General features: G+C 38.3%; 1 protein-coding gene across 20 annotated transcripts in view; it reads right to left on the bottom strand.

Annotated features, from left to right (window-relative positions):
• Nucleotides 1-382: 382 nt before the first annotated feature.
• dtna (dystrobrevin alpha) overlaps nt 383-23,426 on the bottom strand; it is a 151,028-nt gene continuing 127,984 nt past the window's right edge. For 9 of the 20 annotated variants that reach the window (XM_031903441.1, XM_031903442.1, XM_031903439.1 and 6 more), the window contains 9 exons: nt 23,123-23,217; nt 20,824-20,937; nt 17,537-17,633; nt 16,762-16,782; nt 13,327-13,486; nt 11,213-11,302; nt 8,956-9,124; nt 7,498-7,624; nt 383-4,443 (listed from right to left, as the gene is read on the bottom strand). In XM_031903441.1, coding sequence (XP_031759301.1) covers nt 4,420-4,443; nt 7,498-7,624; nt 8,956-9,124; nt 11,213-11,302; nt 13,327-13,486; nt 16,762-16,782; nt 17,537-17,633; nt 20,824-20,937; nt 23,123-23,217 — 897 coding nt within the window. In that variant the 3' untranslated portion in view covers nt 383-4,419. 20 annotated transcript variants of the gene reach the window in all.

The raw sequence follows: 23,426 nt of genomic DNA, 5'->3' as shown, positions 1-23,426 counted from the left end.
GAAAAAGGTGGGCAAGATGGGGACTCAGTGGGTAGCACTTCTGCCTTGCAGCACTGGGGTCCTGAGTTCAATTCTGGCCTGGGCACTATCTGCAAGGAGTTTGTATGTTCTGCCAGTGTTTGTGTGGGTTTCCACTCCCCAAAAACATACAGGCAAGTTAACTGGCTCCTGATTAAACTGACTGCACTGCATCTGAATAATATAGGGGCCTTAGACTGTAAGCTCCACTGGGGCAAGAATTATGTTTAAACATTGTAAAACAATGGAGAATGTGTCAGCGCTATATAGTAAATACAAGGAAAAAGGTGCACAATAGGATAAATCCAATATATCCGAGAGAGAGAAGCCAAACAACATACCCACCAGGCAGAACTTTCAGAAATTTGTTTTTAAAAATCATTTTTAATGAAGAAATAATTCCATTCCAAAATATAGACACACAGTTATTATAACCACTTGAGAATAGGACATGTGCCCATGATGGTTCTGACACACACACAAAACAATACTTAACAGCAATACAGTACAAAATCCCCATACAACAGTAGTTATAATACCAATGATATTGTCGGTTGTTAGTGCGTCTGTTCTTGCTGTACCAAGTGACACAGAGGAATTAAAAACATCGGGTAGTAACCTTGAGATTGTGTTTACATTTTTGGTTCAGAAGTCAAAAAGCCCATGTAGCTGGCATGGGCAACTGAAGGGCCTTACAGATAACGTTGCACTGCAACTCTCAGCACCAAACTGACAGAAGGGCGCGCTGGGAGTTACAGATCAACAACAACTTCAGGCTTGCAGTCACCATGCAGGCACAGAGCAGCACTCGCCCTGACTGACTGTAAGGAACCCACTAGTGTAAAGCAACCAGAGGCTGCCCTATTTACAAGGTATATCTACAGGATTGGATGAAAAACTGAACAAAATGAAACAGTACCATTTTCTAACAAACACAATATTTGGCTCATGCAAAAAGAACTCCCCAATAAACATAAAAAATATGCAAGAGACTTAAATATAAGGTATTACATCAAAGGCCACACAAATCATTTGCAATTCTACATATATTCTACATTCTAATATGCCTTTTATTATACATTCTGTAAACACGCAATTAAATAGGTATGGGATCCTTTATCCACGAACCGGTTATCCAGAAAGCTCTGAATTATGGAAAGTCCATTTCCCAAAGACTTAATTTTAATCAATTAATTCAATGTTTTAAAAATTATTTCCTTTTTCTTTGCAAAAATAAAACAGTACCTTGTATTTGATCCCAACTAAGATATAATTAATCCTGATTGGAGGCAAAATAATCCTATTGGATATAAATGATTTTTTAATAGACTGATGTATTGTGATCCAAATTATGGAAAGACTCCTTATCCGGAAAACCCCCAGGTCCCAAGCATTCTGGATAACAGGTCCCATACCTGTATATATTAATCTTCAACTTTCATCCATCTTTGATTTAAGCCTCATCAAGACTTTGCTTTCCATTTCTGTTTTTCCTTCATTTTATAACTACAATGGGTTATTTTGCAGGCAAAAGTACCACCGTATATTGCATTGAGTATTGCAGAACAGAGACGCCCAGTCTGACATCCCTGCTCCAGAGACCCAACACCATATCACAAACTACTAGTTTCCATATTAGTACATTTAGCTGTGAGACAGTACCAGAACAGTTGAAATATCAAACTAATCCAGGAATCTGTTTAAAAAAACCTGTCACATCTCTAGTTATTATTTATATTATATACCACTTTTTTGTATGGCTGATATAATTTGGCTTTTGAACAGATCACGTATCATTTTTGAGTATATGACATAAAGCAATGGTTTTATACATAAACTATGAATATGCAGTTGTAACTTGTGGTGCCACAGTCCATATGAATGTTGCAGGAAATAAGTATTAAATGTTTTGCATGATCTTAGTGTACTCCATTTCTACTCAGCCAATAAAGGCATTCAGGTGGCCAAGATGGCGGTTTGAACATACAAAAAGGGGCCGCTCTATGTGGCGGTTATGCCAAGATACCCAGTACAGTTACAATATTGTTGTTATCAGCATAATATTGGATTATAGAGGGACATTTTTGTTTTTTGAAGCATTCCAGGGAGTTACAGCCAATCGTGTGAAACAGTTGCCATCCTTGCCCTCTAAAGTGCAACAGTAAGAAGAATTGGCCATTCTGGGAAGAATTTTGAACCTACTGATAAAATGACCTATGTTACTAAAAATATACTGGGTTAAGGGAAAAAAAAGATGCTTATATAGAAAACCCTCTATTCAGCTTTAATTGTGTAAAAGTCAAGTACACTGATCATCTTAATGATACAGAACCTTTCCTCAGAAGGCATCATGGAGAAACATAAGACATCATCATTTGTGTGGGATCCAACCTGTAAACATTTGTCTCTAACAAATAGTTGCCCACCCAATATCTCATTTTCACGATACACAATCAAACTGCCCATAAATATAATTTCATATAGAGTGAAGAGTGGGATTTTTGACACAAAAGTATCAAAAAGTTGAACTGAAAATTGAGGAGTGTAAGAATAAACTCTGGTCTCAATAACACAAACGACCCTACCTTGTTACCCTTTAAACATATTCTAGTGATCTGTTCTCACAGCTTGGTTAAAATCTTTGAATAATACCACAGACAATAATCTACTAATCCTTGTGCTTTTTGCTTTTTTTTATATTTCAGTGGTGCGCCATATATAATCAAATGCAGGCAGAATGATTGGTGGCCAGTAAGGCATTCCCGAGAACAAAGTGTACGTTTAAAGCCCATGATCATTTGGAAGGCAAAGGCCTTTAATCCAAAACTCAACTGCAAAATAAAACAAAAAAATAACCATTTTCTATAAAACTGCATTATGGAACATAATAAACGAATATGTTGGGTTGTGTTGGGATCTTATGGCACCGGTGGTTTATAAATAACGTAAACCTGTTCACTCTCTGGTATGGTCTGCGGAAGGATTCTCCGGACCGCTCAGCTAGTGAGAGGCGAAGTAGTTCAAAACTTTATTCACAGTTCTTTTTATAACTTCTGTGCAGATTTCAAAATTAGATTTGACATAAGAACAACGTATATTTATTTCTGTATAGGAGTGTCTCTATTGAAAATGAAAAATAGAAATATATATTTACATTAAGAATTCGTATGGCTGATTTATGACATCATCTTGACAGAAATAAACCCAAAATTATACATTAGCCCTAAATGAAAACTTCTTTCGTGCACGTGGCACAAATAAATTTCTAGAACTTTCCAAGAACTAAAAAAAATATTAATATATAAAGAAATATATCTTATTAATATCCAGTGATTCAAAAAAAGCCATAAAGTGCTGCATGGCTTTAAGTGTGTTTCTTTGTTTTTTCATTTTTTGTTTTTTAATAAGCCTATTAAGCCATTAATGACTAGGATCACAAATCTAATTCAAGTGCAAAAACCTGCAAAGAATAATTGATTGGGAAAAAATAATGCTGTGTGTGAGAGCGAATCTGCATCTATTTACTGTTATTTGTAGGTCCTCTGATGGGTGGTAACCAGAGTTTAATGCGTGCTGGGTGCATTATGTTCTGGTGCATATAGTTCAATGCAGGTTGTAGGGTTACATTACATATGGCAGGTGGAAGCCCTTGTGTGCCAGTGAGTATGCAAGGCATAACACTGTTACTTCCCTGGCACACAAGGGGTCAGCAGGTGGGCACAGTTGCAGTAGTGGACTGTAGGAGAGTTCATTGTTAGAAAGGCGTAGGACTATTTACTTGGCCACCGCTACTAGATACGTGGCAGAGTGAGCTTGGGTGGCACTAAGGCACTCAGATATCTAGTAGTTATCGAAGAGAAATAATTCCTCTTCAGATCATTGGCTTTTTAGTGCTCACCATTCCATGGTGCTGATTAAGTCACTGCTTGAGGATAATCCAGGAAGCCACCAGCTTCTTATCCAGGACTTTATCTGAAGTCTGTTATGGTCATGTGCAGTCAGATGGCTCCCTGAAGGCCAGTGGAAAGCAGTGATTTTTTAACCCCTTCTCATGTCTGATCAGTCAGGAAGTGTGTTAGCCACTTGGCTACCAAATGAGTTCAGCACAAACATTTTTCACGTGGAAAACCAACAAAAGTCTAATGCAACATGTTAATTAAAGAGTGCAAACCATATACTAGTTTTTTTTTTTGTTACTGGTGATGCAAATTATGTTTAAAACTCAAACAAAAGCTTCTCATTATTTCAAAACACACACCTACAAACTACAAGGTTTAGCAGAAAATGGACTGTGCTACATTCCATGGTGCCAGAAGATGCAGCAGACATTTCCCCTCATGATCCTCTCAGGGAGTCTGGATTTGTGCCGTTTGCTCATTACTCAGTTGGCAGTCCTCACCGCTACTTCTCTGGACTAAAGCTTATCTGTAAGTAACACAAAAATAGTGTACAGTTAGGGGTAACACACAGTGCCATAAAGAAATATACACAGTTACATTGTGCATAAGCAACCTATAATCATATTTTACTTTAGAGATGACAAATTAAATAATAAAACTGAATACCTATTATACATACATACAAACACACATGTATGATAATAAAGACGGAAAATAAAACCATGGACTAATACTACTAATCCACCACCATAGTAAAAATCTAAAATCTGAACAGCTGAAAACTAGTACAAGTACTATGCTAATACAGACTAGTGCTAGTATTCCTCTACTTGCTCTGCTGGGAAGAAGATTTGTACATTGTGTGGTAATTTTTCTTGCATCTAAAAAACTGGGGTTAGGGTTATAAGATAAAAATGCTCTATGTTAACCAGAGTTGCTATTATTCCACAATGTTTTCTGAAGTGTGATTGCCCTCTGCTGCACAGATGAAGTCACTGTCAAATAAAATGAAAGAATAAATGAAATTCAGTGCAATCAAAAGCAATCCAAAATGAAAACTGTAATAACCTATATGTTGGGCTCCAAATTACAAGTAGACTGAGGAATAGCTTTTTCCCAGGACAGCTCAGGCCAAATTCCCTGAACTCCTTGCCACGGTCCCCCATGAATGAGAGCATGTGAATCATTTTGTCTCTATATTTATTTATTTCAAGGACCTAATGCACACTATAGTGGTTTTCTTTTAGTGATGCAGCATTCCACACATGTCTAGTTCCTGAGATCAGAATACTTACTTGAGAGGGGAGGGTAAGATGATACAGCATTCAGCCCTGCAAACTGACCTACAGGGAAGAGAATACCAGACATGATCACTAAATTATTAGTAGCAGATCTTATCGGTAAGGAAAATTGGATGGCAAAATTAAAAGAAACATGCACACCAGGGAAGTGTATAATGGATATTAATCTATAATAATAATAATAAGGGGGAAAAGGCACAGAGATGTTTTGCTAGTTTGTTTTTGATTATACAAGGGGACAAAGCTTCTTTACGGTTTCTCCAAGAAAACAAGAAGTTGCCACAGAATGTAACCAGAGTGGGACCAAAGAGAGAATGTTGTGGCCAGAGGGAGACCACAAGGAGCAGCAGTGTGTTAAAGTCATAAAGGGACCAAAGGGTGTGCAGCACAAAAGCAATCACAGAAAACAGCATGTTAGGGCCAGAAAGGAACCACAGGGAGTTGAAACATGTTATGGCCTGGGAGGAACCAAAAGAACTAGTGTCTTCTCTAAGCTATGTGGCTGCATGCACCAACACAAATTACAGCACTGCTACACAAAACAGGTATGCAGCAGTGTGTGCATGCTCCTAATTCTCTCCTTGCCATTTTTATGCAGATCAGTTTGTTCTATGATATAATGGCTGCAGGGGAAACACATGGAGCTGCACTATGTCTGTATAGGAGTTTGCACTGCATTGATATCTTCCCCTGGATCAGGGACATAAGCAAATCTATGGTTAAGCTTGATGATCGCCACTGCAATAAGAATAACTGATTTAGGGACCAAACTTATCATGATCAGTGACACTGTTATGGCCTGAGAAAGCCAAGTCTTACGTATACCAGGACCACATGGAGTCCACAATGACCAGCCACCCCTGCTACCCTCGCTTACAATGGAGGAGTGCAGTTTAACTTTTTTTTTTAATATAATATTTTCAATGGTATTTTGCCTTTTGCTGGCAGCAACTTGGTCGGTCCTTATCACCATCCCAAAGTGCCACTTCAGTCTGTATTTACACATAGTAAATATGGCAAATATGGTCTCAGTGTGATTAGTGACAGGTAAAGAGCTATTGTTCTGAAAATTTAAAAATTACAAAGCACTTTTTTTATGCAGAAAAAGCAATCCAGGCAAGAATAAAGAATGGCTGATCTGAGGAATCATGTGCAGGGGATGGCAGTGTTAATTGTCAGAGAATTCTAAATAACAGCTTTCCGGATTACTGATCCCATAAATGAATAAGGTAACAGATGCTGCCTTTGCAGGACTGACTCTAGTAATTTACTATTAAAGTATAAAGAGACCTAAAAACAATTACAGAATAACAGGGCCCCACCCCACAGTCTGCAGCCAGGTTCCCAGGAATTGCTCTGCTTCAATGTCCACTAAAGGCAAAATTGTTCAGCGGGTTTAGATGCTAAATTTGGAGAGACCCTAAGGTCTGTACTTGGATTTAATTCGCTTGTAAATATACATTGTCATTGCATTTGTTAATGTTTACAGTTGCCTTAATTTTCTTTAAAATTTCAAAAGACGTACATTTAAAAAAAATGAAAGAAAAGAAAGATTACAGCACAAGAAAAACACAGTAATAAAGTGCCAGTTTAATCTATTAAATACATTTGATATTTAATGGAGCTAAAAAAAAGATCATATTAGAAAATGATGACTATACATGAACAGTTGATATGCATGGAGTGATATGTATGTGTGTATATGCGTGCCCTACAATACCATCATAGCTTCATTCAGTTCATCTATGCATTTGGACAATTCATACAAAATGGCTGCATAGCTTAAAAATGATAATTTTTTGCAAGGTCGGGCTGGCAAGGTCAGGCTGGCATGCCAAAGTACCAAAGGCTCTCCAAGTGGACACATCAGTCCTTTCCTATTTCTATCATAAGCCAAATAAAATATATTACATTTATCTCTCTCTGCATCTAATATTTGGGCTAGCGGGCCAATAATATCTAACGTTCTGATGGGCCAAATAGGTCCAGACACTGCTTGTATGGGCTTTAAGAATAATATACATATTATTCTACTCATTTGTTAACATTGTTCAGCATGATCCCAGCTGTATTAACTTAGACTCTTGCTTCTGTTAGTTATAATAAATAAGGATTTTATAGATAGAATTAAGAATAAGTAAAAATATGATTTGGCAGAACAAATACAAACTTAGAAACTCAATGTATTTTGCTCCTTCAAAATGAATGTTATTCAAATATGCCATTGTTCTGCTTTTCAAAAAAATGTCTTCCTAAGTGCTAAGTGTTTGAATTATCACCTGATAAGCTTCATCTTGTAACTTCTGCTTTAAATACTCTTCCATCTTCAGCTCATGTTCTAACTGGCGCACAGAGTCATTCTCATAAGTCTCATCATCATGCCGACCGTAGGAACCCTCTGTACCCCTAAAAAGCAGACAGATGATCTTATAAAATGATTACAGCGGCACTGTTCAAATTAAATGTTATTGACTGTCAGAGATTAAAGTAAAAATGTATATTGTTTCCAGCTGCTAAAAACACTAAAAAGAACTGCTGGCACAAAGCGCTAAAATAATACATTAGACTTCACACAACAAAAACAAAACTGGCAAAAGATCATAGCAGATTTGAAATGCTGCACTGTCCAACATAATGTTCACTTTAAGAGGACATATATTCCTGAATCACAGACAAATATTGTGAGTGCAACCTTCAGTGCAAGATAATGACCGCTAAATACTGATCTAACCTGTGCTAAAACAATTCTTTTATTTAAGTGATTTGCTTTTTCTCTGTACTAATGAAAAAGTGCCTTGTACTTTATGCTTTATAAGCCAGAATAAATTCATATTCATGGCAACACAGTATACCGAATTCTGGAAACACCCATTGTCAGGAAGATCCCAAGTATTCCCAAGAATCAGATAAAAATTTATTATCCAACCATTTTAATTACTATTTAGTGTAGGAAAAATTATACTTCATCACAAGTATAACGAAGGCCCACTATAGACAGAACAGACACCAATTTTTGGTCACAACCCCAAGATTAAGAAACATTGGTATAATAGATTCCATAATTACATATGTATGGTGTATAGGCACACAGTTGGTACAATAGTCTTGTTCTGAAATGGGGATTTTGGAACATAAAGCAGTACAACTGGGCTTATATAAAGGACACCCAGTATTCACTGAGTTTAAACAGAAGGGAATTTGCTCTTGTCATTTGGCTACTTTTAGAGCTAAAAGAGGTTTTGTAATAAAGGTTTGCCCTGGGGCAGTAACCTATAGTAACCAATAAGCAAGTACAATTTTCTGGTCACCTATTTAAAAGCAAACATCTTATTGGTTGCCATGGATTACTGCTACTGGGCAAACGTTGCCTTTTATGGAATACATGTGTATAGGAATCCAGATGTACTGAACCAAGTATTGCATTTAGGTCCAAGTATTAAACCAAGTATTGAATTTTGGTCCTGTCATGGAACAAGGCATTTTTCTTGGTTAGAGATGTTGGAACTCTGGTGTCTTTAGATGTAGATAATTAGTGGAGAACTCCTGGTCAGTATTCTTACCATCAGCAGCTCATAGGACACAAGTGCAGTTCTAATAAAAACATTTTTTTTAGGTTGTGGAAAGTTCCAAATTTTGCCCTTATGAATGTTCTACAGTCTTCATAAAGGAAAGCCCAAGGCTCTGTATTGTTAGCAAGAAACATGTCATTGTTGTAATGCATTGAAACAAATACATACAAGTCAGTGCGAATGTTGCCAGTAGCAGCAGAATGATGATTAAACCCTGGTTTTCGTGCATGGATCTGGGCAAGGAATGCCTTCTCTGAGGTTGGGGAAGGAACCAAATCATCAAAATGAACACGGCCATATTCGGTATCCACACCACACTCTGTTTCATTTCCAACATCTACAAAAGAAATATCTGGTGTTTATCTGGTGTTTACCTTCCCTCTCAAACCACATACAGAAAATTCACTGATCCACACTTACAGGTGATGCCAAAGGAGACTTTTGCACTTTATAAAGTGCAAAAGTTTCTTGTGACTTATTGGACAAATGTAAACATAGGTATTTGCAAATAACTAGTATTAATAAACGACTCAGTGCTCTCTGGATAAAATAACACCCACATACAGAGCATTAGATGCTGAATAGCTTGTGTTAACACCCACCTGGCAGGATAAGTTCTTAATTTATCCGTATGTGACGTACAAACAGCAATCAGTAAAGCAGAAGGAAATGCTAAATGTCAAGCCTCATTCAGGATGAATCAGAAGTGCAAGTTAAGGCTTTAATAATGTCAGAATTTGTTCATGCTAATGTACAGCCCATATTGTAGCTATAGTAAGGCTGCTATAATATATACCTATTTGTTTTACCTGAATAGGCCAATATTTACCATGAATGCTCTTCTCAGTTATTTTGCTAATCATAAAATAATTTGAATTTGGTTTAATTTACAGTATGTGTCCTGGGGAGTCTGCAAGTGACACAACTTTGATCACTAAAACGTTAAGGGTATCCATATCTCTGAAGCAGAAAGCTCATCAAATGATTCAGTCTATAAAAGCCTCTACCTGCTCCCTTCACATGCTATATTACAAAATAGAACTGCAAGCTTATTCCAACTGAATCATTATGTTGGGCTGAAAACCCCCAACTTCAGCTGATTCTTCCTCTTTTTCTTCTTCTTATTCTTAGCGCCCCCCATTTTCTAAACGCCACTCCTCCTACAGTTTTAGGGGTGCTGCCATTCTCACAGTAATAACACCAGGGTCCCCAAACTTTGCAGGGTTAGGCACCAGGTAACTGTGGTTCAAGGTTAGAAAAAGCGGGCGGAGCCACCAATAGCAAATCAGATTTTACCTATTGACTTTCAATGGGGATATTCAACCTGCTGCCATTCTGACAGAATTAACACCAGGGTCCCCAAACTTTTCACAGTTGGTCACTAGGGGACCGAAGGTTTAGTATGGAAAAGTGGGCGGAGCCACCAACAACCAATCAGATTTCACCTATTTAAGTCTACTGGTTTGATGCCAGGATCCCCAAACTTTGCACAGTCAGTCACTGGGTGACTACATACTCAATGTTAGAAAAAGTGGGTGGGGCTGCCAAAAGCCAATCACATTTCTTTCATTGTTTTCAATGGGATAATTTTAACTGCTGCCATTCTCACGTGTTTAATGTCAGGGTCCCAAAACTTTGCCCAGTTTGTCACTGGGTGACTATGTTCCAAGTTTAGAAAAGTGGGCGGGGCCAACAGCCAATCAGATTTCACCTATAGACTTCATATGTTTAAATTTAAACTGCTGCCATTCTTTATATATTAATACTAAGGTCCCCAAACTTTGCAGAGCTAATCACCAGGTAACTGTGGTTCAGACAGATAGTTCAGAGTATCTAGATATAACTGTAACTGTAAATAACTGAAATAGCTTGTGTTTACATGACATGTTACTTGCCAGAAGTGCCAGTGTTTTTTATTGTTTTTTATTGTTACTGTGAATTCTTTGAAGCCTCCTTCAAAGTGACCTTATTCATAGAAGCCTTCTTTGAAGAACATCACTTAAAGGGTCAGTCTATCATCTTTTTGAGTATAAACTCAATGAATAAGACGGCTGAACACACTATTTCATATTAATTACAGAAATATCTTTGGTTTTTATATTTCTTTCACAAAACATGTCAAAGATTGAATTTGAAGCCAACTTTCACTTTCCAGCTTCCTGGCTACCAGCTACCAATCCAAAGATAAGCCAATTGGTTAATGAGCTGCTCCTCGCATCAGTTTGGGTAAAGGATGGGTTTGTTTATGCAGAGCTTAATATCGCTTTTTAATTAACCTATTGCGAGGCGGAAATGCGGGGAGAGGTTGTTCAGGAAAAAACAAAAGAACACATTTTCAACACAAGTTCTATTCACTGTGGTCATGTTGAGCAGTGCTGTATATGGGTGTATACTGACCTCACTGTGTTTAGCGCTAGACACTCACCTGACTTCAGCTCTTTAACCAGAGAAGACATAGTATTGGTAATGGAATCAGCTGCTACAAGTAAATCATTACGTAAATTTCTCCTTGCACCTGGAGAAGAAGAGAAAATATATGTGAATATCAGTTAATATAAGCAAAGATAGTTAAAAAAAACTGTAATATTTAGACTGTCAATGTTTTGCTCTTATATCAGATTAGCTTACGTTATGGGTCAGAGTTAGATGAAAAGGGGCAATGTAAAACTAGGGAAAATGATCCGAGTGGAGAAGAATGCTGTTAAACTATATCTCCCAAGCACCCCCTTCTAACACCCAAACCTGATGGATTGTTAGAGTTGCAGCTTGATGACAACAACTTTTTTAAACGATTTTAAAAAATACAAGTTTCAGTTTCAAGACATGCATCCATTTCACGTTTTGGTGTAAATTAAACCAGCCTAACTGATCCAGAGTTAAGTGAAAAAGCATCATGTGATACCTCTCCAGTTTGCCACACAAGGAGAAAAATTTATCTTGACTGGATCACTCAAGGTATTTACACAGGGGATTGGGGACTGGGCTGGCAGCCGACCAACAAGCGTTCCTGGTACGTTTATCTACAGTCTGGACCCCAGGAACCCTGGGAAATCAGGACAAATGGTCTTCTCTCCCTTAACACCAACAGACTGAATTTTAGAGGGATCATTTTAAAGTGGAGCAATAAGTGGCACAGAAATACAAGCTATGCTTTTACACTGTTGATTGCTTTGTGCAAAGTTAATTCTAGTTTATGTACATTTATAACTACATGCACCAAAACTTTTACATATGGAATTTACACCAAAGTGGAACCTCTGTGTACCTCCAGTGGCATAACACTGTGTCAGGCCCCCCGCAAAAACATCTTTGGAGGTGCCCAGTGCGCCCCTACCCAGCCCTCCCTTTAAACACCCACCCCACTGTGTTCCCCATTTCCCAGCAACTCACGCTGGGTAGGTAAGAGAGCGGCTGAGGAGATGGGATTTCTTAAAGCTATAGAGAGAGAGCAGACCAACTTCTTCTATAGTTACACTACTGGGCACCTCTATAAATACTGTATGTGCTTTCTTTAATGCAGATTTTTGGCATAAAATTACTTTACATATGCTCCCATTCAACAGGTTAACGTAACTACTTAATTCCTATTTGCTACAGTAATAGCTACACTGACATTAGTTTTTCAATTGAAACAGCATCATTTTGAGAGTATTTTATAAATGGGCTTTGTTCAAATCTGTGTCTGAGGCAACATAACCAGGAGAAAGCTGTACCTTAAGTTTGTCTGTGGCACCCAGTCCGGGCCCCTCTGCCCCTTTCCATTGTCGTCCCTCTTGCCCCCCGCCCTGCTGCATGACTAGAGTACGCAAGAATGCAATAGTGCTCTCTTCACTAGTAGAGCCGAAATCCCAATTTAAAATTCTCAATTTGGGCAAACATGGCTACCAGGAGCAGCTTTTTTCAATCCCTGATAAACAAATGGGCTCTGCCGCCTGAGGCAAGAATCACAACTTGCCTTGTGGCAGCAGTACTCCTGCACCCAGTCAGTGAGTTTGGTCAGTTGTGACTGTGTGGTTTACACGATTCCCCGCCCAACCACAGGAAACAGCACTCACAGTAAAGTTCTATTTAACATAACTTTACCTGGCTTCCACCAACTGGAAATCACTTAGCGAAGCACACGTTTGAAAACAAGCATCTCAGTTTGCATGTACATTTGATAAAAGGTATGTTGCAGTGATGTAAATATAGAGGAAACACACTCAACCCCAGGGGAAAGGGGGGCCAGACCATGGAATCTGCTTCCTCTATAGCTCTAGAGAATTCCCCCTCTCCAGTCGCTCTTCTACCTAAGAGCTAGCAAGAGAAGATTGGTGGAACGGAAACAGATGGGCACAGAGTGGAGAGTGGCAGGGTTAGGGGTTACAGTGCATTGCGGGCTCCCCTGAAGACTTTTTTGCAGGGGGCCTGGTGCCCTGTAGTTACACCGCTGGTATGCTGCTTGCTGAAATGTGTTTTGCCCTTTTTAGTGTTTTCCTCCCTTTCTTAAAAACAGTATGACAATCATTTAATACAAGCTTAAATTAGTTAGCAACATACTCTGAGCAAAAGCTTCTTGCACATCTCCCCCAACACCAGTCAGAGAATCCTGAGGAGTGTGGGTTGGGGTGGAGCAGGCAGATGCTGACCGAATAGGCATAGGTATCGGTCGGCTAATGGTATGACTAGGAGATGAGCGAGGGGAACCAGCCCCCTGAGTCTGTAAAAAGAAAAAATGAGACGTTAGAAAAGATGTTAGAAAAACAGATACTGCATAAATACTGTCAATCCCAGATTTGTAAACTGGATGCTTTTAAAATGATTGTGTTTAGCAATATAACCCCCAAGAGCAAAGGATTATGCCTCAAAAGTTTGCATTTCATATCATACAAGTTGCCTCCAGCTTTTTCATTTAAAAGTGCCAGTACCACATACTCAGATTTAATACTGTCAGGTATGAGATGCACAATTTCATATTAATAAGGGAGTTTTTTTTTTAGGACAGAAGAGACATGGCAGTCTATCTAGACTGTGCACATCCTGGCGGAATCAAACTACAAGGGGCCAGATCCCACTGACAACATTTAGCGACATACAGCTTGGTGTCAGCTCCTTGAACTCTTCTTGTGCTTCGGGCACCAAGCATGAGATTAAAAACTCCAAATGACACATTTTCACTGTGGCTTGAAATATTTGTGTAAGATTAATACTGACATGAAAGGATACATATATCCCGGTTAGTAAGCTGTAAGAATGTCACATACTAAAGGTTACGAGTTGCACTTTCCATTGGAAGTGATAAACAGGTTTTCAAAAAGATGTAACTTATCTGTTAATGTCTCCCTTTTTGTACTGAGGGAAACACTTTCAACACTTTGAATACATTAGAATCTCTGATTTTGGTTTTCATTTTTATCAAGGAATGAATTATGTAGTATTTCAAAAGTATATGCAACAGCTATTAATAAATGTAACAGTATCAGCATTGAAACTAAAGGAGATGACTGTTGAACTTATTGCACACACTACTGCAAGCAAACAGGGATGGGTTTCCCAGTGCTACACAGCTGAGCATGTTACACACACTATTGCAGACAAATGGGGCAGAGTTACACAGTGACACACTTTGTCTGAATAAGTAGTAAACACAAATTCCCTGTGCACCCTTGGATTTTCTGTCTACATAGGTCTCAAAATTTGTGCATATGCTTGTACATGCAGAAGCACATGGCTTAATGGGAACACTGGGTCAACCTAATACACATAGGGGCCGATTCACTAAAGGTTGACAAAACAACCGCTATTTATAGCATGTGTTAATTTTATCGCTTCTTATTTTTTGCGACTTAGCGCTCAATTCAGTAAAAGGACACGCAATGTAATTAAGACGCGATGTTCTTTGTGTTATTTAACTCGCGATGAGTGTTTTTCTTGCGTTATTTCCCCCTGTGTGCGATATATTTCACACGTAACCATTACTTTCGGAAAACTACGGTTCTGAAAATGACCATTTCCCTGAAAACTGGAGGCTGCATCACTCTAGGGCCAACACAGACTTGAATAAATCACACTGCAAAGTCCATGTTGTGTTGCCAAAAGCTCACGAACCGCAATTTTCTTTAAGTACCGCCTGCCCCAAGTAGGTGTTAGTATTTGCACAGAGTAATGTGATTTTTAGCGTGTTCAACGCCTCATATGTGTTTGTGAATCATGCATTAGTATTTTTTCTATTCGCTAATTAACGCAATGTGAGGTAAATAACTTTGATGAATTGGGACTTAATTATCGCATGCTTTTTAATGCAAAAAAGCATGCAATAAGCGTTATCGACCTTTAGTGAATCGGCCCCATAAGGTAATATCTCAAACAGTGCAACAGAGAATGCTATAGAGGGATTACCAAAATTCTAAAAAACAAAAAAAAACACAACTTTAAGGCTAGTCTTATAGCCTTAAACACAAGTTTAAGGCTATAAGAGCCAACAAAAAAAGAATTAGCTTCAGTGTACAATGATTCTGATCCAGCTGTTTGTAGTTAGTTATAGTTCATGGATGCATTAGAGGAAACAGCACCATTCAAAATTGCAACGTTTCAGGCCAAACAGCATTTCCTTTAAGTATGTTATATTTCATGGCCTAATCAGAGTATAAGGCATAAAAAATTCTATCCTGTGCAATTTGATAACACAGTTAGAAAGACGCATAGACAGCAGAGGAGAGAGCCACTTCCATTTAGACAAGGGGTAATGGCATAAACTGATCAAATAGTAACAAATACAGTAGTAGCTGTATTCTAAAAATCTGCAGATGCTATCAGCTTCCTTCATGGAACTTTAGTGTAACCCTAAATATGTACGTGTGCTTGCCTCACATAGTATATTGCATAAACATGTTGCACTGGGAATATATGTATATACATATATGTGAAATAGACACATATTGTTTAGAATTATATCTTCTTATCTTCTAATCTAGTAATTTTAATCAAACAGGAGAAACGTTTCTCTGTAGTACATGGTTTCCACTTTAACTGCTTAGGAGCAGACACCCTTAAAAGTAGCAAACATTAAAGCAGTATGCTTAAAGCTTTGAAAATAATATGAATACAATATACGCTTCTTTTTAAGCCTCATACACGGCTTCCACAGCTTTTATCGGCCTGTGTTTGGGGCCCTCAGATGGCCTATCTGACCAATATCTGGCCAAAAATCTTCCAGATGTCCATCAGGCAGGTTTAAAAATCTTGTTGGAACGAGGAGCGAATTGGCCTGTACCCCGGCAATGTGATCCAATTGTTTGGCCACCTCAAGGTTGGGAAAAGATCTGCTCATTGGCCAACTTAGCCAAATGAGTGGATTTTTCAGTATATGACCACCTTTACTATGTGTTATTTTCAGATTATATTAAAACTTCTAGTTCTGCAGTTTACACCACCAAAATATATTTAATGTTTAATTATGCAATAAGAATACTAAACTAGGAGCACAATCAGTGCAGTATTTTTTAGATATATTTTATTTAAGCTTTTTTCCCCAAAACTATGTTGTGTGCAGTAGCACTGGGTGCATCACCCTGTCAGCCCATTGCAGCCCATGCCAGTACAATTATTATAAAAAGGCGGCAACCCTACTGGGTCTTTGTCTACCCCCCCCCCCAACTGTTGCTGGGCCTGCTGAATGCTGGTTATGACCGTGCAAATAGTGTTTGCTTTTGATGAGGAAGTCTTTTAACTGTCCCTTTAACAGAGTAGTTAATAGATCTGCTAGGGACATTGTACTACATCCAAAGTTATGTAGGGGAGGCTGCTCAGTTGCCTTAAAAAAATGTTGCCACACCATGAAAACTCAGTAGATACTGTAAAATGTGCATCTGGCTAATCTGATTTATTTGTGGTTATTTTCTTATTCCAACACATGCTAACATTGCCAACCAATGCATGTCATGCTGTTTTCATTACAAGTGTTAGTTACAGAAACCCTATAAAATCAGCACTTACTTCCTGTCGCAGCTCTTGCTCCTGCAAAAATATTTATCAGCACACATTAACCCTATGAAAGTATTGTATAAAAATGCAAAATTTGTAAACCAAATATAAACAACAGCAAATTTTAACTCCAAGTAACTTTCCAATATTCATTACAAACGTTAAGTGATTTTAAGTACATTTGTCTGTCTCTTCTCTGCACTGCTGGTTCTCACTACATGCACTATTGAAAAATTGTTGAAGTAGACATTTCTGCTCCAGCCAAGAATGCAGTTAAATAGCAAAGCAGATACCTATGCTGCACTCATTAGCAAGTACAATTACATATAACTAAAAATCACTGAAAATGTATAATTAATGGCCATTGGAAAGTTGCTTAGAATTTCATTCTGCAAAATGTTATATTTGGTTTTTCATCTCCTTTACTTCTTCATACCTACAGACTGACAATCATAGGTTTAGGGAGATTTACTGCTACCTTTTAATATATTTTATATATCTCCAAAAGAAAACATTTTATTTTTAGCCTCCTCAATGATAATCATATGATATGTCACTCTCTTCTGGTATTTATGCCCATCGGGGGGTGGGGGGGGGGGGGGATATTCTTAAAGAATAAATCAGATATGGCTTCTTTAGCAGTAATCTGCAAGCATTTCATGTAATCTAAAGCATGCCACATACAGGTCAGCTTTATTGCAGTCCAATAGGCCAAATAGTCTTATATTGTGCTATCTGTCTACACCAGGGTATTCAATTCACCCTGATGCTATTCTGTGCTTCTTACCTTTAGAAGTTTCATGAGGCCTTCCAGCTGCACCATCAGCTCCCTCCTGCTTTCCTGCAGGGCAGACATCCTCTGCTCAAGTTCATCTTTGCGCTGTCTGAGGGGCAACAAGAGACAGTTAAGGGAAGAAAGCTTGATATAATCTGTTTGTTTATTATCACTGGCAATAATTTTGCATGGCTGGGCCTTGAGGTGATGCTATTTGTTTAAAATGATTTTCATTCCAGTGGGTCAATTATTATAGTACCACAAGTTTGTAGGCTGGATTACAGAGAAATTATGTCAGAAAGGCCTGTGTGGATGGGTAAGATGAGGGCCATAGGCACCCAGCGAAGGGGCATCCATGAAGACTGCTTTGGAGAGCAATTTCTTAAATATAAAAAGATGGGTTGATTTACTAATTATCCATAACTTCCAATTAGATAAGTGCTTTTATTTGCATATGCTTTCATTTTTATAAGCACACTGATTGAAACAAATTGCTGATTGGTTGCTTCTGGTAACTGCACTGGTTTATTTTACCTCCTATGTTAATAAACTGGACCAGAAAGTGTGGCTTATTTAGTCTTTTCTAGTATTCAAGTTGTGTTGATTGCCATTAACAGTAAGGTAGACTTTTATTTTTTGTTAAGTAAGTTTCTGCTGCATTAGCCTTGCTTCCATTACAGACCAATGACATTTCACTATCCAAAGGTCCTTCAGATTGTAAGATCTTAGTAACAAGGCCCTTCAAACCTATTTTTAATCTGTAGCTCTTGTCTGTTAAATTATTGTAAGACTCCCATTTGTAAAGCATTGTGTAACTTGCTGGAGCTATATAAAGAAATGATTATTCTGATAATCAGGGGGGCAACTGCCATAAGGCAAGGTATGAACCTTTTAAATATATCATAACATTGTCTTTGCAAGAACTTTATAATGTTTCCTGATGCTTTTACATTACCAATCTGATCCCCCATGTTCCTCTATGAGGGGGCTGCCATATTTGTGCAGCAGTAGACTGTTATCATTAGAAGCTGTAACTGACAGAGTGAGGAGGGACAGTCAGGTTGGCAAAATAGTCAGGTTTAGAAACTTCAAGTAACAATTACTTACAAACACAAACCTATTCATGACAAATGATCAATATCACCTACAGCGCCCTGTAAGTTACCAGGGGTGAAAAAAAGGTATTCCTGGTAACTATATTCCTGTAAACCCAGACATTTGTCTCTACTAGTGCAAAGAGTGTATATACTAGCAATGCAGTCCCCTCTGGACCCACTCGATGCTGGAAAGTTAAGGGGGGAAGGGTTGCCACCTTTTGGCGGACTTAAATCCGGGTGGGTGGCGGGGATGTGACATCAGTGGGCGGGGACATGATGTCGCTTGGGCAGGGCTATGATTCAGGGCAAGAAAAGAAGTCACTTAAATCTCATAACTTAAATCTCATAAAGTGTCCTACAGTGTACCCTAATGGCTGTGCTATAGTCACATAGAGGAATGCCATTTTTTCTTCATATATTGAACTTACTGTACCAGCTTAAAGGTTCAGCATCTCTATAACAGTAATAATGAAGGCCTCCAAAGTTGTCACAGGAGCTCACCATCTTGGATTTTGTTAAGTGCTTCAGTAAAGCTCACATAATACTCAGTGTGCTCTGGGCAGCTGTAGAGAACCTAAGCTTTGGGGTCACTGCAAATCATCAAGCAGAAAATGAGGTCCATCTGTCATAGAAGCTAATACTACAGTGCTGATTATTAAATGCTGAGGTTAATTGCACTGGTTTCCGAGTTGCCATGTAATGTGAATATAAATTAACTACTAATCAGCCCTGTATTGTGACTTTTATATTTAATATATACGGTTTATTGCGAGTCTGTGCCTAAGCTAACAGCACAGAGCATGTGCAGTTAATAAGTAAGGGGATGGGGTGGTACTGGGGGGTATATTTGGAGACACAGATCTTCATTGCTAAAGGGCTATGGTTGCCTTGGGCTGGTAACTCTACTTCTTTGTTAAGCTTTAGTACACCATTAATTACCTGCTAAGGCTTGAATTGTTTTAGGGTTATGGTTTTGTTTTAATTAGGAATGTTACATAATACTAATATATAACACATAACACATTTATATTCCACACCCTGTACTGTTACATGTTGGACTGTAAACCCCAATCACTTCCATCCAGAGAGTTAATTTTCTGCTTGCTCTTGTAATACTAAAGAAAACAGAGCTGGGAACACCCCTTAACGCGACCTATTCAATCTGACATTCAAGAGAATTAAAAAACTAAAATGACCCAATCAGAAAACACAGAATCTGGCAATTAGTAGTCATGGAAACAAAGCTGCCTTTCAGACAGTTACCACTCCTTGAAAACACTATACAGATGCTCCCTTGGTAACTGGCGGTATGTTAACAATTCATTTTTTGTTAGGACAGTAATAGCACTGAGAAAACTGCAATATTATCATTTGTATTTAGAGCATAGCATCATACTTTATGCCATAGCTATAAATCACTGTAAAATCTATGACGGACAAGTAAAAAATAAAAATAACCCAAGCAGTATTCTCTTTTGGAAATACAAATAACCATATTTACTCGGTTACATACACTAGAGAACATCAACACAGGAAATCTGCATCCCTGTTAATTGTGTTGATATATAAGCATAGTATGAGTCCTGTATAGTATCAGGTACTTGCAGGATCTGGCAATGCAATGCAAGCCTTGGGTGGGTAGAGGTGAACTTCCCTGCCCCTTTTATGATATCACTTGCATGTTTTAGATAACACCATGTTCACGATTTAGGGCTGTGACAGACGGGGAGATTAGTCGCCACTTGTCCCTTGTCGCGGGCGACTTATCTCCCCGATATGCCATCCCACTAGCTAGAATGTAAATCGCTGGTGGGATGGCATACGCGGCACTGAAATCGCTGACGTTTCCTCTCAAGGCAACTTCGGTGATTTTGCCAAATCACCACTGCGTGTATGCCATCCCACCGCCGATTTACAGTCACAGCCCTTAGGGTGAATAGTGGTTAGCAGGTGAAGTTGCAAGCTGGCCCAGGTAGTGGGTCTAAGCAGGTAAATATTTAGGCTGACAGTCTTAAAGAAGGTCCAGTCAATCAGACCCACACAAGTCTAAAGTATGAGGCAAAAACTGCACTGGACTTTGTATGGTACTAAGCTATGCAGATGCTGGCGCTAGTATCCTTTGAAGAAAATAAATATACTTCATTCCATTTTAGTAATCTGTATGTATTGTGTTAAAGATGTTTAAACAAAGACTGCTTCTACCTGAGGAGCCGCAGCTCAGCCAAGAGGGTGGGATTCTGTTGTGCTTTCTCCGGTGTGGGCTGTGATGCCTGTTCATGTTCAATTCGCAATCGCTGGATTTCCTGCAGGATTTCCCTAGGCAGAGGGGAAGAACACATAACCTTTTGTAGGCTTACAAATGGTGGCCTTTGTGGCTAGTGGAATAAGAAAAAAGCCTCATGGAGAAAGGCAAGCCAGCAACAAGTTTATTATTAAAAGGAGAACTATACCCCTAACAATGTACAGCTTTATAAAATTATATTGCATAAAACAGCTCATGTCCATAACCCTGCTTCATCTAAAACCATTTTCATGAAAACATAATTTTTTAATATTTTTTTTTTAGTAGTATTTGCCACTGGGTAATCCTAGATAGAAAACTGCAATTTTAAGTACTAAGGGCCCCAATCATGGTTCACACAAGCAAACCAAGGGCACACATACATGTTAGGTCACATCAGCCAATTATTGGACTAAGTTCTTTGTTTTACTCCCACGCTTCTTCCTGTTACAGTTAGAGCTGCACTATTTCCGGTCAGGTGATCTCTGAGGGAGCACACAGACTATCACAAAATGGTGGCTCTAGGTGAAAGATATAAAAGGGCACCATTTACAGATATATATATACAGGTATGGGAATTCTCGACACCTGGGGTTTGCTAAAAATCATTTAAATATTGAATAAACCCAATAGGCTTGTATTGCCTCCAATAAGGATTATTTACATATTAGTTGAGCTCAAGTACAAGGTACTGTTTTATTATTACAGAGAAAAAGGAAATCATTTTTAAAAATTAGAATGATTTGCTTATAATGGAGTCTATGGGAGATGGCCTTTCTGTAATTTGGAGCTTTCTGGATAATGTGTTTCCGGATAAGGGATCCCACACATGTATATATATATTCCAGTTTGGTAAGATTCTTTAATATCTGTTGGTTAAGTATTTATCCTAGAGGTATAGTTTTCTTTATCAAAAAACACAACCTCCTCAAAAAAATTGGCTAGCAAATGAGGTGTACTGTTGCAAAAGTGCAATCTAGTATTTTATACTATATCTGTATAAAAACTGTACAAAGCAGGATTTAATTGAAGAGGAGGTGAGAACTATGTGACAAGGAAAGCATATGACCATTTTACGATGGAAAAGTCAATATTGTGATTATTACAGATACAATACAGTTGAATGCGGTGGGTTTTGGTATTTCTGGGAGATGCTTCATTCAAGATGATTTTATTTCAAACATCAACTATTTAGTCTACTCTACTATATAACTGATTATGACAATCATGGAAAAGAATAACATTTAGGTGAAGAGGCAATAGATTTTACAGCTCAGTTAAAGGGGACCTGTCACCCAGACATAAGAAGCTGAATAACCAAATTCCATTTTTTAATAACACATCCATATCCATTATAAAGGCATTTAAAAATCCCAGCTGTCAATCATATATTGCCTGCCCCGCCTCTATGCCTTAGACATAAAGACGGGCAGACAATACCTTTAGCTTTCTATTCAGCACTTCCTAGATGTCACTGCACTTCTCACTTTTCCCCTCCCTCCTCATCACCTAATTATGTAGCCAGTGCATGGGTATGGGCATCTGGTCCTCCAACAAGATTTTGGGGTGATGCAAAGCTTGCCTTACTAACAGTGTCCACAAAATAGCAGCTGCCTGCTTGCTGTGATTGAATAGTTCCAAGACTGAAGGAAGCAAGATCTATACTATCTATATAGTGTAAATGAAGTTTATTTGCTCAACTAACATGCCAGAAAAGAATTTGGAATTATTTCTTAAGGTGACAGGTCCCCTTTAAGGCAGTTCTTAAAAATGAACAGACCCATAAAGGATCAGTTCAGTATTAAGTTTGGGGAAAATAGCAAGTCTAATTTAGATTTCCATCTGCTACCAGAGTTTGCTTTGGTGATTTTGCCATGTTTTGATTTATACTGCGGTAGGGAAAAGTACACCATAAAACAGGAAAGGCGTAGAGTTGTACTGTAATTAATAAACAAAAGGAATTCTGGGAATGAATTCCAAACTCCTAAATAAAATCCAATTTACATGGGTTTATCCTATAGGCTACAGCTCACCCACTGGGTTTTAAAGCAGAAGCCAGAATAATAGCTGAACAGATTCCCAACTACAGACCGGTTTTGCCTTTCTTGAAGCTCATCAGTGTAGTGCAGGGTTTTCTGATCAGCTTAGGTGGAACTGTAATTAATAAAAATACATACAAAATACAACAAATACACTACATTAAACATCTTCAGTCAGTACCTATTCTTGTTTTCAAGCTCTGCAATGAGTTGTCGCTGTTGCTTATTTGCATCAATAGTAAAGGAGATATCAGCTCCTCCTCTCTGCTGAGCCTGCTGCAAAACAACAAACAAGCCAGGGGTTTAGAGAAAACTCAGTACATGAAAAGCAACAAAGAAGTCATATGGAGACATTGCCTTGTATGGAAAAATATCTCATTCTTTTCTAATAGTACCACATAAAAGCACTTCTATTCTCTCCTAGCCACTGAACCATCCCTGGCTGCAAATCCATTTCCAGCATGGGTAACCCCAAGAGTTACCGT

This window comes from Xenopus tropicalis, chromosome 6 (assembly GCF_000004195.4).
Source record: "Xenopus tropicalis strain Nigerian chromosome 6, UCB_Xtro_10.0, whole genome shotgun sequence".
Taxonomy (NCBI): Eukaryota; Metazoa; Chordata; class Amphibia; order Anura; family Pipidae; genus Xenopus; species Xenopus tropicalis.
This window is presented reverse-complemented; position numbering and strand designations above follow the sequence as displayed.